General features: G+C 34.3%; 1 protein-coding gene across 3 annotated transcripts; it reads right to left on the bottom strand.

Moving 5' to 3' along the window:
* Window positions 1–245: 245 nt before the first annotated feature.
* On the bottom strand, window positions 246–11,263 carry LOC131056109 (UMP-CMP kinase 3). 3 transcript variants are annotated; one of them, XM_057990454.2, is made up of 11 exons: window positions 11,098–11,263; window positions 9,474–9,548; window positions 8,527–8,595; window positions 8,197–8,251; window positions 3,297–3,414; window positions 2,998–3,154; window positions 2,011–2,091; window positions 1,782–1,889; window positions 1,262–1,330; window positions 1,001–1,064; window positions 246–545 (listed from the first exon to the last, which is right to left on the bottom strand). In XM_057990454.2, exons 1-10 carry the CDS (start codon window positions 11,212–11,214, stop codon window positions 1,032–1,034), a joined length of 882 nt encoding a protein of 293 aa, XP_057846437.2. In that variant the 5' UTR covers window positions 11,215–11,263; the 3' UTR covers window positions 246–545; window positions 1,001–1,031. The 3 variants fall into 3 exon arrangements, with proteins under 3 accessions (XP_057846437.2, XP_057846436.2, XP_057846438.2); XM_057990453.2 differs by having other exon boundaries at window positions 996–1,064; XM_057990455.2 differs by having other exon boundaries at window positions 996–1,064; window positions 11,031–11,179.
* Window positions 11,264–13,396: the final 2,133 nt, after the last annotated feature.

Below are 13,396 nucleotides of genomic sequence, written 5' to 3' on the forward strand. Positions count from 1 at the left end.
ACGCTAAGAATTAAAAACATCAAAACAAAGGCTTTTGCTAAACTGCTTGCTAAAAACTAATGTACTGACAAAACCCTCCGTGAAATTCCCAAGACAAGTTATTCAAATACAAAATAAATTTAATGTCGAATGAAAATCAAAAGAGTTCCAAAGTTCACATTTTGTTACATTTAAGGAAACGGCTGAAAAACTCAAAAAACTCATTGCAGGTATCAACAAGCCCATATTTTTGTAGACAAACACTGTAATATAACCATATATAAATAAATTAAAAAATTGACACATTTAAGTAAAAATTATTTGAATCGGCTAACAAAACCAAAAATATATTATATCAATGCCTTCTAATTAGATGGTAGAAACATATGTGACTATTAGCATTGAATGAATGCAAATCCTAAAAGGTAAAAACTTCAAGGGATCGGTTCAATAGCTTGTAAACTCCACTATTTTCATGTTGAAGAAAATATCAATGGTAAATGCTACAAAGCAGCAACTGCAACACAGACCATAGTAGCTGCAATTATTGACCACTTCCAAGTTCCCTGAAATCCACAAATAAAGCACATAAATTCGAGGAAAGAATGAAAATGTCCTTCACATCATTACCAGCTCCCGAATAGTTATTATGATATAGACAGCCTTTAAAATACAGGGATAAGCTTAAACTGCTATATCATTATACTGTTGGTCTAAACCATCAAATAACTTCAAGTTTATATATTTTCTTTGTTGAACACGGTGTTATAAATAATGAAGTGCCTCTTGCAATTTCAATGTTCGGGTGTGCTAGCAAGCTTATATATATTTAACAAACTGTGAAGTACTAAGACATACGTAATATTGCAGAATTTGGTAGAGTTAGTAATTGGATACTTCAATAAAACACACGTGACAAGTTTTGATTCAATGTTTATTTTCTAGGCTTGCTTATATCAGATAATAAGTAGCGAAAAGAGATATGAAAGCTTCAGTGAATGTAAAGGTATTTTTACCTTACCATCACTAATGCTAATAACGCTCAAGTCTAATTAATTGTTCACACCATTGTCCTTTTCCTTTACCTGATAACAAGCACCACTGTCAGAATTTTTCAAAAAACACAAAAAAGCATTCATTTATATTCATCTTCTGAACCCATTATAAGAATGTATGGTTAAAAAACCAGGCATGAAAAAATTCACATTTTTGACATGTTTCCACCAGTTTAAAAATAGCAGAGAGAAGTCATAGTAAGTTAGAAAGGAGAAATTGAACGTACTTCAACAAAAGGCTCAAAAAGAACACAAATTCCTTCAAAAATGTTGTCAATTGCCCCTGTTGCATCTATCTGCATGTGCTGAGAAACTGATTAGATACAAACTAGGCAAATGGTTTGACATAAGTCAAGTGCAACCTGGAAAAGCTTTCAATGTCTGTAAGACTGTTTAGCTATACATGTATGGCATTAGCAATATAACAATCATAATTCCAGCATTACGTAAGGACATGTATAGTTGTAGCCACTAAAATGAAGGTTTATCAAAAGCTAAAAAAAAGCACCTAAGAGATCTCATATTTCAAAAACGTACAGGGGAAAAAGGGAACCCATATTATATTAACATTTAGTTTTAGCAATTCAATTAGGTATCAAGATTTATGTGAAGCGAGGATCTGTTGCACCCATCAAAAACTACAAAAAAGACTATGTTACTATCATTATGTAATAAAATCAATGAGCTTGTCTGCATAAAAATAAATAATTGTACTATAAAATAGTTTTACTGGAAATAAAATATCACCTTTCGAACCTTCCCCTTAGAGCTATAGTACTCAACAACTGGGAGACTTGATTCAATAAAAACGTTGAAGCGCTTTCTTATTGTCTCTATGTTGTCATCCACTCGGCCCTAGTAAACAAGAATTAACAACAAACAATAGAAAACAAAGAAGATTTTGAGTTTTACAGAGAGCTTTTTTTATTGTTAAAAATAAAGACCAAATAAGACAACAAGGAAAAGGCTTGCTAACCTGATTTCTGCTCAGAAGCCGCCTCTCCATTTCATCCTCAGGACAATCAAAGAAAAGAATGAACTCGGGCACAATCCCTGTCTGCAAAATATGTCTATAGTCATTGTCATTAACAAAGAACATCCTGCCTGCTTAGGATTAAAACAATAAGTAGCAGTAAAAAAATGCATCAGTTTTAAAAAAGACTTTGAATCAATTTTAAAGAATTAATTATGAGTTCCAAAATATTTTTATATTTATGCACAGAAAAAGTTTGAAACCTTCTGATGATGCTGGAAGTCATAGCAATGAACAGGAAATTAACATTTTCAAAGAACTCTAGATTACAATAGTGTCTTCTTTCTTAATTTTTTTCAACTACTGAAGCTTGTATAAAATTATAAATGAAAAATATTTTTTGTTGTGGTCATTGACATTTATCCAGCACCATTGAAATTCATCAAAAGACAATAAGGACCAAACAAAGGAGAAACTTAGATCTTCCATACCAAGTTACCAACACATGAATTGCAGCAAAGTGAAGAATATAATACTATATATTGTATGTTTGCTCACATGACATGACTCTCAATGCATAGTTAAACATTCAGTAATCTACCTGTCAAACTAGCACTCAATACTCACACTTGCTGGGTATCCATGTGGTCACTACCATGCAATGGGCCACAACCAGGGCATAAATAGTGCACCAATTATGTCAAACATATCCATCTCCATGTCACCTACCATTGCCTAAAATATGATAGGGATTAATTCTCTTGCTTCAGAATTAATTTTTAATACTTTGCGGTTTGCATCCTTTTGTAACTATGCTTTTGGATAAAATGAGAGAATATATATCGTAAAGAACAAGATCAATTCTTCCCAGTTGCACATTTGACTTGTCTCTAATGAAACAAACTCAAAAAGTTGTATGCATGCAACTCCATATTTGGATTCACAGAACTTTGATTCCTTCAAATGTAAGTTCAGGGATAATATACTTACAACTCGTTCAAATGCAGCACGGTTTTCCTCATTTCGAGGAAATCCATCAATCAAAAACTTATCATTCTCACTTTCTTGCATCGCCCTTTGCAAGAGCTTAACCGTAACTTCTGAGGGAACAATCTTTCCCTCCTTTATCATATTCTGAATCATTGTTCTGAAACACAAAACATATGTGCACATTCACCAAAAAGTAGAAATTCAATGCACGCAAACAATGAAGGTTTTCAGATAAGCATAAATGTCTTAAACTAGGAATGTTTCTAATCAAACTTGATAAGGGAGGACAAGATAGTTACCCATTTTCAGATCCTGAGTTAATCTCAGCACGCAACAGATCTCCAGCACTAAGATGTGTAAATCCAAATTTTTCAACAACCTTTGCACACTGCGTACCTTTTCCACTACCTGGACCACCTGATGATAAAAGTTGGAAACCAATAATAATCTCAATAATTTGATTTTTGAAGTTATATTAAAATATTTAGTGCAAGACATGGCCACAATGCAGCAAAGAATTATATAAAAGAAATCAAGTTTCAATCTCATCAGGCACATCATATTCTAGTGTTGCCGATTTGTCTTTCAATGTCTTTTTGACAGTGCACTGAAGAAAACAATAGATACCGATACTTAATTGCAATAGACCACTTTAAGTCAACACCTAAGATCAATACTTGGGATTTTGAAGCTTTTTATAAAACAAAAATTTGAAGACAAAGTATAAACTTGACTCAAATCTGTAGACCTATATTTACACTATATAGGATGGTCAAAAGGCTGTAAACCCCTATTATAAGAAATATTTTCTAATGACACGTCCTAAAAAGAGGTCACCAAATTATTTCAAATCATGCAATGCAATGCAGAAACTTGTCATATTGATGTATGTAAAGCAAACAAAACTTCTCAAGCAATCAAAAAGCAAGAGAGAAAATTATCAAATTGCACTAGCTGTATCCAAGAATACATTTTTTTCTGAAAATCTTCCCTACTAGGTAATAATACATTGAACCAATATCCATGGAAATAACCACCAGGAGTAGATGCAACTTGCAATTGTCAAAAAGTACCAACCTGTGAAGATCCACCATATCACAACAACAATGCTTTCAAGTTTTCTCAACTCGAAAATTTCAAAGTCAAATCACCAGAAACGCACATTTGGAACTTCTGAAGTGATGAATGCCAAGAACGCCACACCATCGTCATGAGATCCTCTAAATTTTTTGCATTTTGTTTCAGCAGAGTACCATACCAATAGGATAACTAGCATCATTTTCCTAGTCTGAATGTTTAAAATTCTGTCATTTGGAATACATTTTAAAGCCATTCAAAGTCATTGAAAAATAGGTGAAGTGACACTGTATTATAGATCTGATAATTCATTATTAATGCCTTACGTTAAGTAAGACGCCTCTTTGGACTTTAAAGGCATTAAAAAGTTCATTGCTTGTAATATGTGTCTACCCTGGAAACTGTAAACTTTGTCCTCTTTCATTCTTAAGTCAGAAATTAAACAGAAATAAAATCTCAATTTTTCTAAAATGTTGTTATCCTGTCTTCTGTCTTTGTCCTGGCATCAGGGCCAAAGGTGTACCAAACAGTTGGACCTTCATTGCAGTACAAAATTAATATAGCGTTTCTTCAACTTTCAAGGATGGGAAAAAAAAATATGGATTTTGGTGACAGCAGGGGGGGTATCTATTAAATTAATGCATAATATTAATATTTCAATTTTTAAAATACAAATACATCAAAAATAAATAATAACAAAATCAAGCCAAAAGAAGCAGAAATTCCAAAGAGAAGTAAAATCAGTTCACTGATTCCCTAACCCATTTTATAGACCAATAATCATAAACATAACATGAAACATGATTTATAGTGAGAGATGCCAAAAAAAGAAATGTTTCATCATGCATAGTACGTAGGTATGAACAAGACACTCAGAAATCGAAGTCATCTTTGGATTGATATGTCAAACTGCTCCTCTTCCTCTCACTTCATCTTCCTTTTCTCTTCTCTTTCCCTCCTCTTTTCGTGAATATAGAACAGCAACAGGCATTCATTTTACAAGTTTTATTTGGGTTGGTGAGTCATGGTGGGCCACCCTGTAGAGCTTTATTTATTTTATAATGTTTCTTTTTTTTATGCATTTGATGTGGCGGATGCACTGAAGTCTCAGAGACAGCCAAGGGATGTCAGGACATTCTAGGGAAAGCCATGCAATGCCATAAGTCCACAAAAAGACCAAAAGAACAGAGAACATTCGTCATTTTAGAGGGCCATTAGGGGAACATCCATGAAACTCTCGGAAAAAGGATGGGGATGGAACATCCCCTCCAAGTCCCCAAGTCCCTGGGACATTCAGGCTGTCGCTGATATCCAAGGGACAGGTCTGAAAAGAAAAGAAAAACATGGTCAACTAAGCATGCCAGGCAGATGTTTTAACATATTCCATTCACAACTTCACATAATTCATGCATAATTGCATGATACTGATACACAAAAAGAAAACAAACAAGGAACAGGGTGCTGCCTTATCACCTAATAACATTGAAGTACCACAAACTTAAAATGTATTATGTGCATTGTAGCCTATTTCAAGTACGTTAGACAAAAAAAAACAGAAAAACCAAAAAAAAAAACAAAGAAATTGTCAACGACTCAAATACAGCATTAGAATAATCTGAAATGCAAAAAAATGACCGCAAATAATCTGAAACCATGTAAAAAACATGACTAAATAATCTGAAACCATGTGAAATAACTGCAATTCCTATATGAGCGATGGCAAAGATATGCCTAAAAGAATATTAAAAGCAGGAATCTTTTAGCGCCATATATCATGGGAAAAAAGCACCAAGAAAGCTATTAACATATGGCACTTCAAGATGCACAGTAGCAAAGTAAGTCTATCCTTCACAAGCTATCATCACAGTTATAATACACAAAATATTCTTAACATGAAATATAAACAAATTTGAATGTGAAAAAATATGCGAGTAATTCAGAAAAAAACAGTACTCCAGTGTGCATGTGTGCATGCATGCATGTAAATAAACGACGTATATATTTACATCTATACATGTTTTACTCGATCTGATGACGATGCCCTTGAAATCTATTTGGGAGATTGATTGCAACTATCAAATAGATGGACATATCAGAATAAGTACTCGACGGCAGATGTAGTAAGGATGCCTAACAATGAAAACACAAAAGTGGCACTCTTATCAATTACGCAATCACTAATATACAACATATACAAACGTTTCAAAGAAGAGAATGGCAGTGAGATCATTTGATCAGTCAAACCAGTATACTCTAGCAATTGTTTTATCATAGAACATGGCCTTTAGATGGCAGGCTTTTAACTGAAAATAAATGAGGTCACCCATTTTATACAATTGACTTTTTAGACCACAAAAATAGAAAAAGGGATCATAAACGTACTCAGGCTTTCGGTGACTGGTTCAGCAGCTCAACTGTCCTTGGAAACAATGGTTGCCACCTTTCACCAGCAGGAAAACTCAAAACTCTGAAGGATTGTACCTCACAAATTAACTGATGAAGCAACATTTAATAATAGGAATACACAAGCCACTGAAAGACCAACCATATAAAAAGGCCAACATGAAGTAGAATAAATAGATACCACCACTATCTCGGCCTCCAGTTTCTAACCCAATTTTTGATGGGCAACTCAATGAGAGCTGATGTGAGGTGTACGTAAGTGACAATAAAAGGCCCTTTCTTGGGGTCTCAACATTACTCTTCACCAAAAAAACTAATAATGAAGCAGAGGCTATGTCTCTAATGAAAGAATTGAAACCAGTGACTTTATTAGCCAGTGAAGAAATAAACCAAAGAATTGGGGGGCCCTAAACAAGGATATAATATAGAACATTTAAAAGGACAAAGTAATGATCACTGCGGTTCAATGCTCTTAAAAGGATAGACTAGAAGGACCATAACAGACATTGATGGAGAAGAAAGGTGTTGATATCAAAATACAGAGTACCATTAAAGGAAACAGTGCCCATGTCTGAATTCTCCATCAACAAAGTGATGTCTCACACCTGCACATAATCATCACCCCAAGATTACCATTGAATTATAGATCAACCATTCTTAAGTGAAGGATTAGCCAAGATCAGGTTCAAAACAAAAATACAGGTGAGGAGAGCCATAATTAAAAAGAGAGAGACTTAACTACCAGGAAATTTTCTGAAAGAAGGATTGAGGAAAATCTGTTGCAGCAAAGACCAAGAGCATAATTGCTATGATCAATGATCAGGGAAATATTGGCAATTACTGGAAAGAAACAGAGAATGAAGATTGAATGTTTCACTCATTAAGGCATTACCAAGATGGCCATGTTGTAACAAGAGGAAAAGCTGTTTGATTGGATAATAGCAAGCATTCTGAAAACAGATACTATTTGTCATGGTTACAGGCTTTGGAAGGTTCTAAAGATAAGAGAAAGGCAGTAGCTCTGAAAGGAAAGAAGTATCAATTGTGGAGTTAATGTCACTCCAAAAGAGAGTTTGGAGGCTGTTTTAGCATTACCATACCAATCTTGCTAGATAAGTCAGGAGCCCATGCATTGCCAAGATTGGCAAGGAACTTCTGGTTCTAAGCTATGGCCCCCATGCACCACCAAAACAAGCACTCCTCGTGGAACTTGGGGCCAGGAAACACTTCAAAAGAAGCATGGTCTGCCCAGTTGCAGTCCTAGGAAGAACCCCCTCCTGAAGTCATATCATAGAATCTACAAGAGGACAATTATGTCCAGGAGGATTAAATTGCCAGCAATATTCTGCAAGATGAAATCAAGTATACTATAGCTGATAAAGATAGTTACAATAAGAACCAAATTATTTTCCGTACAGAACAAGGCAGATATAATCAATACTATTAATTTGACAACACCGGCTAAAATCAAGTGCTTAAATAACCCACAACAGTAAATCACTTGGATTAAGATGTCATTCGGGCATATATTTCTATGAAAAAAAGAATTAAGTTCTATATAGCAAAGAATCTAACAAAATTAAAAAAGAAAGATGGACTTTGGATGCCCTAGTTACCCACGGAACTAAATCAGACATGGATTAAAATATTGTTACCTCACATATTGCTAGAAAGACAGAATCAAACAATTATACAGTGCATAATTCGTTCAATGCTTACCCAATACAAAAACGACATGCACCTTTTTCTCCATACATTCAACTCCATTCTCTTGCTGTAACCAACAACAGTTTTTCAACTTTTGTTATAGATAAAACTTTTACCATCTATCATATGGTTAAAAGAAAGTAAGTCTATTTTCAGAACCAGTAGTTGATTTGAATGCATGAAACATCATCTTTCTTTCTTCTGTGGATAAACAAGATTCCTAATGGATTGACAGCTACTTAATAGTAAAACATGCCCCAGCCTACTTATTTCGGTGAACAACATTGAGAAGTGTGTAACAATATAAACAGGAACGAGATTATTAAAATCTAGCAATTGTACCTTCTCCAAAATAGGAGCTTCAGTCAAAGAGGTGGCCATGAAACTCAACCTAAGTATACCAAGTTCTGCCTGCAAACAACAGTACAGGAGTCGAAGGTTAAAAGAAATACAACAGCAATGAAAGAAATAAAACATCTGGTAAAACTAGAAAAGCAACTCAACTAACATAATATACTAGAAACTCTGGATAAAAAAGAAGATTAGAAGGGATGACAATTATATCCATGACTGGATTGCAAGCACTGGGCATGGATCTTTTGTAAACTAGAAAGATGGTCCAATTTTACAGTCAACAGCCATGGTTGATACAGAAGACCACCACATCTACTAGCTATACTCCATAGCATAGCGAGGAAGGAAGCATATAAAAAGAAGCCACAAATGTTCTAGACTACAGATATTATGAGTACAACTAAATAAACATCATGTCAACAAGGACATCACATAAACCATTGCTAAGACTGTGCGTTTCCTGGGAAACTTGCCAGCTTTGAGTTACAAGGTCTCAAAGTTCTGGATTTAACAGGCTCAGACATAATAAGTAGCCTTCCCATTTATCATATATAACTCCACAGTATAGCCATGAGAGAACATTTAAAGGATTTGAAAATTAGTACTGACTAATAGAAAAATTATCCCTATGATATATAAATAAGTTCTAACATATATTGCAAAAAGATGAGAGTCATTCTCAAATCTGAATTAGCAATTTCAGAAATTTAATACATAAAACTGATATAATGCACCAACGTTCCCATTGCCAGTCGCAACCCAGATAGTGTTTACCAAAATACAGTGCTAGATATTTGACAAAATCAAAAACAGATGTCTCAGTTTCATGCATTGCTAATTCCAGGCATGGTCTTCATTAAATTCATATGAAGTGTATTAAACAACTAGTACAAATGAATTCAAATGACTTACGATAATGAGATTTTAGGGACAACCTGGCAGTAGAAACTACTACCCTGATAAAGCACGGTATTGCTGTCAAAGGCTTGAAGAAGGGTTTCCTTGTTTACCTGCAAGAATTTTTCCAGCCACTTTCAAAAACATTGCAAAATGCTGTACCATGGAGACTAAAAGTTTTAAAATGTCACAGGTTGCATACTAACATACCGATCCCATTCACATTAACAAAGCAATCTAATAAGCTTTACGACCTATCTAAAAATGGCCTTTATAATTCAGATTGGCAATGATTGTGTTCCATATTAAGCTCTAAAAAAGCTTCAAATTCTAAAAGAAAAGAATGGCTACAAAGTGAATGAAAGGCAAATACTGAATAACTGTAAATCAAAAGGTAGAAAATACTCCAATCTCATGATCAGAAAAAATGATAACAAACCAAATGAAGAACACTAGTACCAGTCTTGCAATCTCATAGCTCAACAGAATTTGAGATAAATAAATCAAGGAAAGATCATCATCAGCATCAAAGCAACACTAATATAACTTCAACAACAAAAAATCATAGTAAAGTGGATTATTCGATAGAGCTTGAACAATTTCAAAATTAAGCCCTAGAAAAGGTCACAATGTTTGAGGCTGGAAGAATAATTATGAAGCAAATGAAATGCAGGATTTGTATATCTGCCTAGACTAAGAGACAATTCAGATCTAGATCTATTTGGGCTAGAAGGTATCCAAAAGACTTAAGTGTCAATACCTGTTCTTCTACACCCTGTGTGCATTGCTGATGTTAGCTCACTCATATTTTGACAGACAAAGTCAGCAATCCCCATTTAAGAATGGAACAAAAAAAAAGGTACCAAAAACAGCTTTATGTTATGCTTCAGAATGCTTGATTGAATGAATATGAGTGCATCCTAATTGCAGATCATAGCATCACAGAAGCTTGGCTGATAAGGGACTGCTATCTACCCTAAAGATAACTGGGGTACATAACTGGCTAACATGGAAACAATTCAACTGGCATTGCCAAGAATCGTGGGACCAAGAACAGCTATAAAAAGTACTTATTAAACTCAATTCAAACATGAAAGAAACCTACAAGCATGGAATTCACAACCCCAATGGAAGCAGGATCATAATGCTATCAGATTTGAAAGTGAAAACTTTCTTCCTTGACGCAAACAATAGATTAATCCAAAAACTCTTCTTCTTTTTGCAAATCCAAGCTCACATTAGCGAACGAATACGTGTACACAAACGAAGACTAAAAGGAAGGGCTCAGTTCAACTTTCCACCCACCAATTTCAACCAAATATCCTTTTCAGAGCAAAACGGTATCCAATTCCATAACACAAACAGAGCCTCACAGAAAATTTCAACTCAGAAGTCCGCATAACATGGTAAATCCTCAGATCTGGGATGGTATAATAATCTACACATTTGCATGATCCAGATCTAAGTACTACGAAACAGGCTTCATCTAAGCAAATGAAAATGAACCCAAAATTTACAATTTCGTCAGCATTCAAATTCAGACTACCAATTGGTTAATGTTCAAATTCGCATCTAAACTACATGTAAAGGATCACCTTTGTCCGTATCGTGCACACCCTCAAAAGGAAACAATAGAACACAGAATGGGCAAAACTATTATACCTGATGTTTAAATAGGGTAGAAGATTGAATATATCGTTGTAAGCCTGAGGAGGAATGGTCAGAAACAATGGAATGCAGAAAAAATGATAAACTTCTCAGAGGACGCCACACGCCCATAATTTGCAAAGCTTTCCCCCCTATTTATACCTAAATCTGAATCTGATGCCCACCTTCAAACGAACCACACTTTCCGCACTTTTTCCTCGAACCTGTTGACACTTTTTTTTTAATTTTTTCAATTTTTTTAATTTTTTTAATTTAAAAAATATTATTCACACATTCTCTATTATGACTATCATTATGAGGCACTTTTTTTGGGTAGGGTTATACCATATATTCTTTTCTTCCCTTACAAATTTGCGTATATTACAAGTTCATTATTTTAAGCATATTACAAAGATGCATAATTGTGGAATCAAATCATGAACTTACGAGGAGACAAAAGATGTCATGCAACTTCTATTTTCATGGCATATTCACTGGAGAATATTTTGAAGAGAAAAAGAATTAAAAAAAGTTGGTTGATGCAACTTTCATCATTCAACAAGTAAGGACATGACTTTTCTTTACAAATATCTCAAGTGTTTTCTTAGCATTTTCTTATTATTGCTTACATATTTTAATTTGCAAGAGTAATTTTACTTCGGAAAAGGTGAACAATAATGAAGGAAATGGTTAAAATCTTTTGAAGGAGAAAAGTATATTGAAAAGTGTTTAAAGATTCTTTAATAATAGGCAACAAATAATAAACTTGTTAAGTTAGGATTATTCGTTTTTGGTCAAACTTTTACATATGAATCAACAATTCAATAGAATGATCAAAGATATGTCAAACAACCATGCAATATGTCTAGAATAATGATACAATATTCCATTGATGAAACATTACAATGGAACTCTCTCGTGTTGTTCCTTCTAGACATGTCCAATGATTCTTAGATTCTTTAATAACAATAGTGAATTAGGGTTTTGTCGTACTATAGGACACCTTGGGACATAATTCAAATATTTTTGTATTTGAGTTGACTCATAATGGTCAGTTGGGAAGGGGCGGCATGGGCTAATTTTGAAAATTTGGGAGAATCCATCCTCACAAAGCTAAGATAAGTTAATTTTCATGTTGCAAAATCAACCTAAGGTGATGGATGGCTAAGATTGCATCTATTAGATCTAAATCCTTAAGATGTGCAAGATAGGCTTAGTTTAGTTTGTTAACTTCCATATGAAAATGTGACATTTTGACGTTAATAATTACATACAAAAAAATGAGCCAAGGTGAGTCCAAATGAAGGGGGAAAGTGCAAAGTGTGCATTTGTCAACCTTGTGTTTTGCTCCCACTTTGACTTGCTTTTCAACTTGTATAAAGATGCATGTCAAAGTAAACAAGTAACTATGGTGACAGAAAATATTGCAAGCATTCATATAAAGGATACAAATAAGGATTACTTTTTCATACACTTCCTCATAATGAGCATTCCATATTGAAACCTGCAAGTACAAAAAGTTTCAAAAAGATGAATTTAAAATAAGTATAAATATAATTACTCAAAATGTATATATATAAATAGTAAATTTAAAATTCTAAAGGAATTGTTGAAAAGGGATAATGTGTCTTCACTTGAAATGGAAATAATAAGTTTCTTCCTAGAGAAAAAGTAGTACTGGGATTCTTCCTAAAATACAAATAATAATAGGATTTCACCTAAATAAAAATATGTCATGTCCCATTTTCAAAAATTAGAAAAAAGGTTACTTGCCTAAGGAAATGTCATAGTTCAAGAAATAGAGTTGTCTCTTGACACTTGCTAAGGAGTTGTCGAAGATCAAGGATTGGGCATGTTGCTTGACTCATGTTAGAAAGAGATCAATTGTCAAGGTTCAGAGATATTGGATGACCCATACCAAGGACTTGTCAAAGGTTGAGGATCGAGGTTGTTGCCCAATTCATGTCAACAAGCTACCAAAGGTCGAGGGTTGAAGTTTCTACCCAACGCATGTCAAGAAGCTACCAAAAGTCAAGGATCGAGGTTTCTAACCAATGCCTGTCAAGAAGCTACCAAAGGTCAAGGATCGAGGTTTCTACCCAACGCATGTCAAGAACCTACTAGAGGTTGAGGATCGAGATTTCTACCCATTGCATGCCAAGAAGCTATTGTAGGTCGAAGATTGAGGTTGCAGCCCAGCACATGCCAAGTTGAAAGGAATGAAAAACTCCAAACCTCTTATAGGAAAGTTTGTAAGGCCTATAAGATGAACATGTGATGTAGTGTGTAGAATTTAAACTTGGGCCTTAGTACC

Source organism: Cryptomeria japonica, chromosome 2 (genome assembly GCF_030272615.1).
Source record: "Cryptomeria japonica chromosome 2, Sugi_1.0, whole genome shotgun sequence".
In the NCBI taxonomy this organism is placed as follows: Eukaryota; Viridiplantae; Streptophyta; class Pinopsida; order Cupressales; family Cupressaceae; genus Cryptomeria; species Cryptomeria japonica.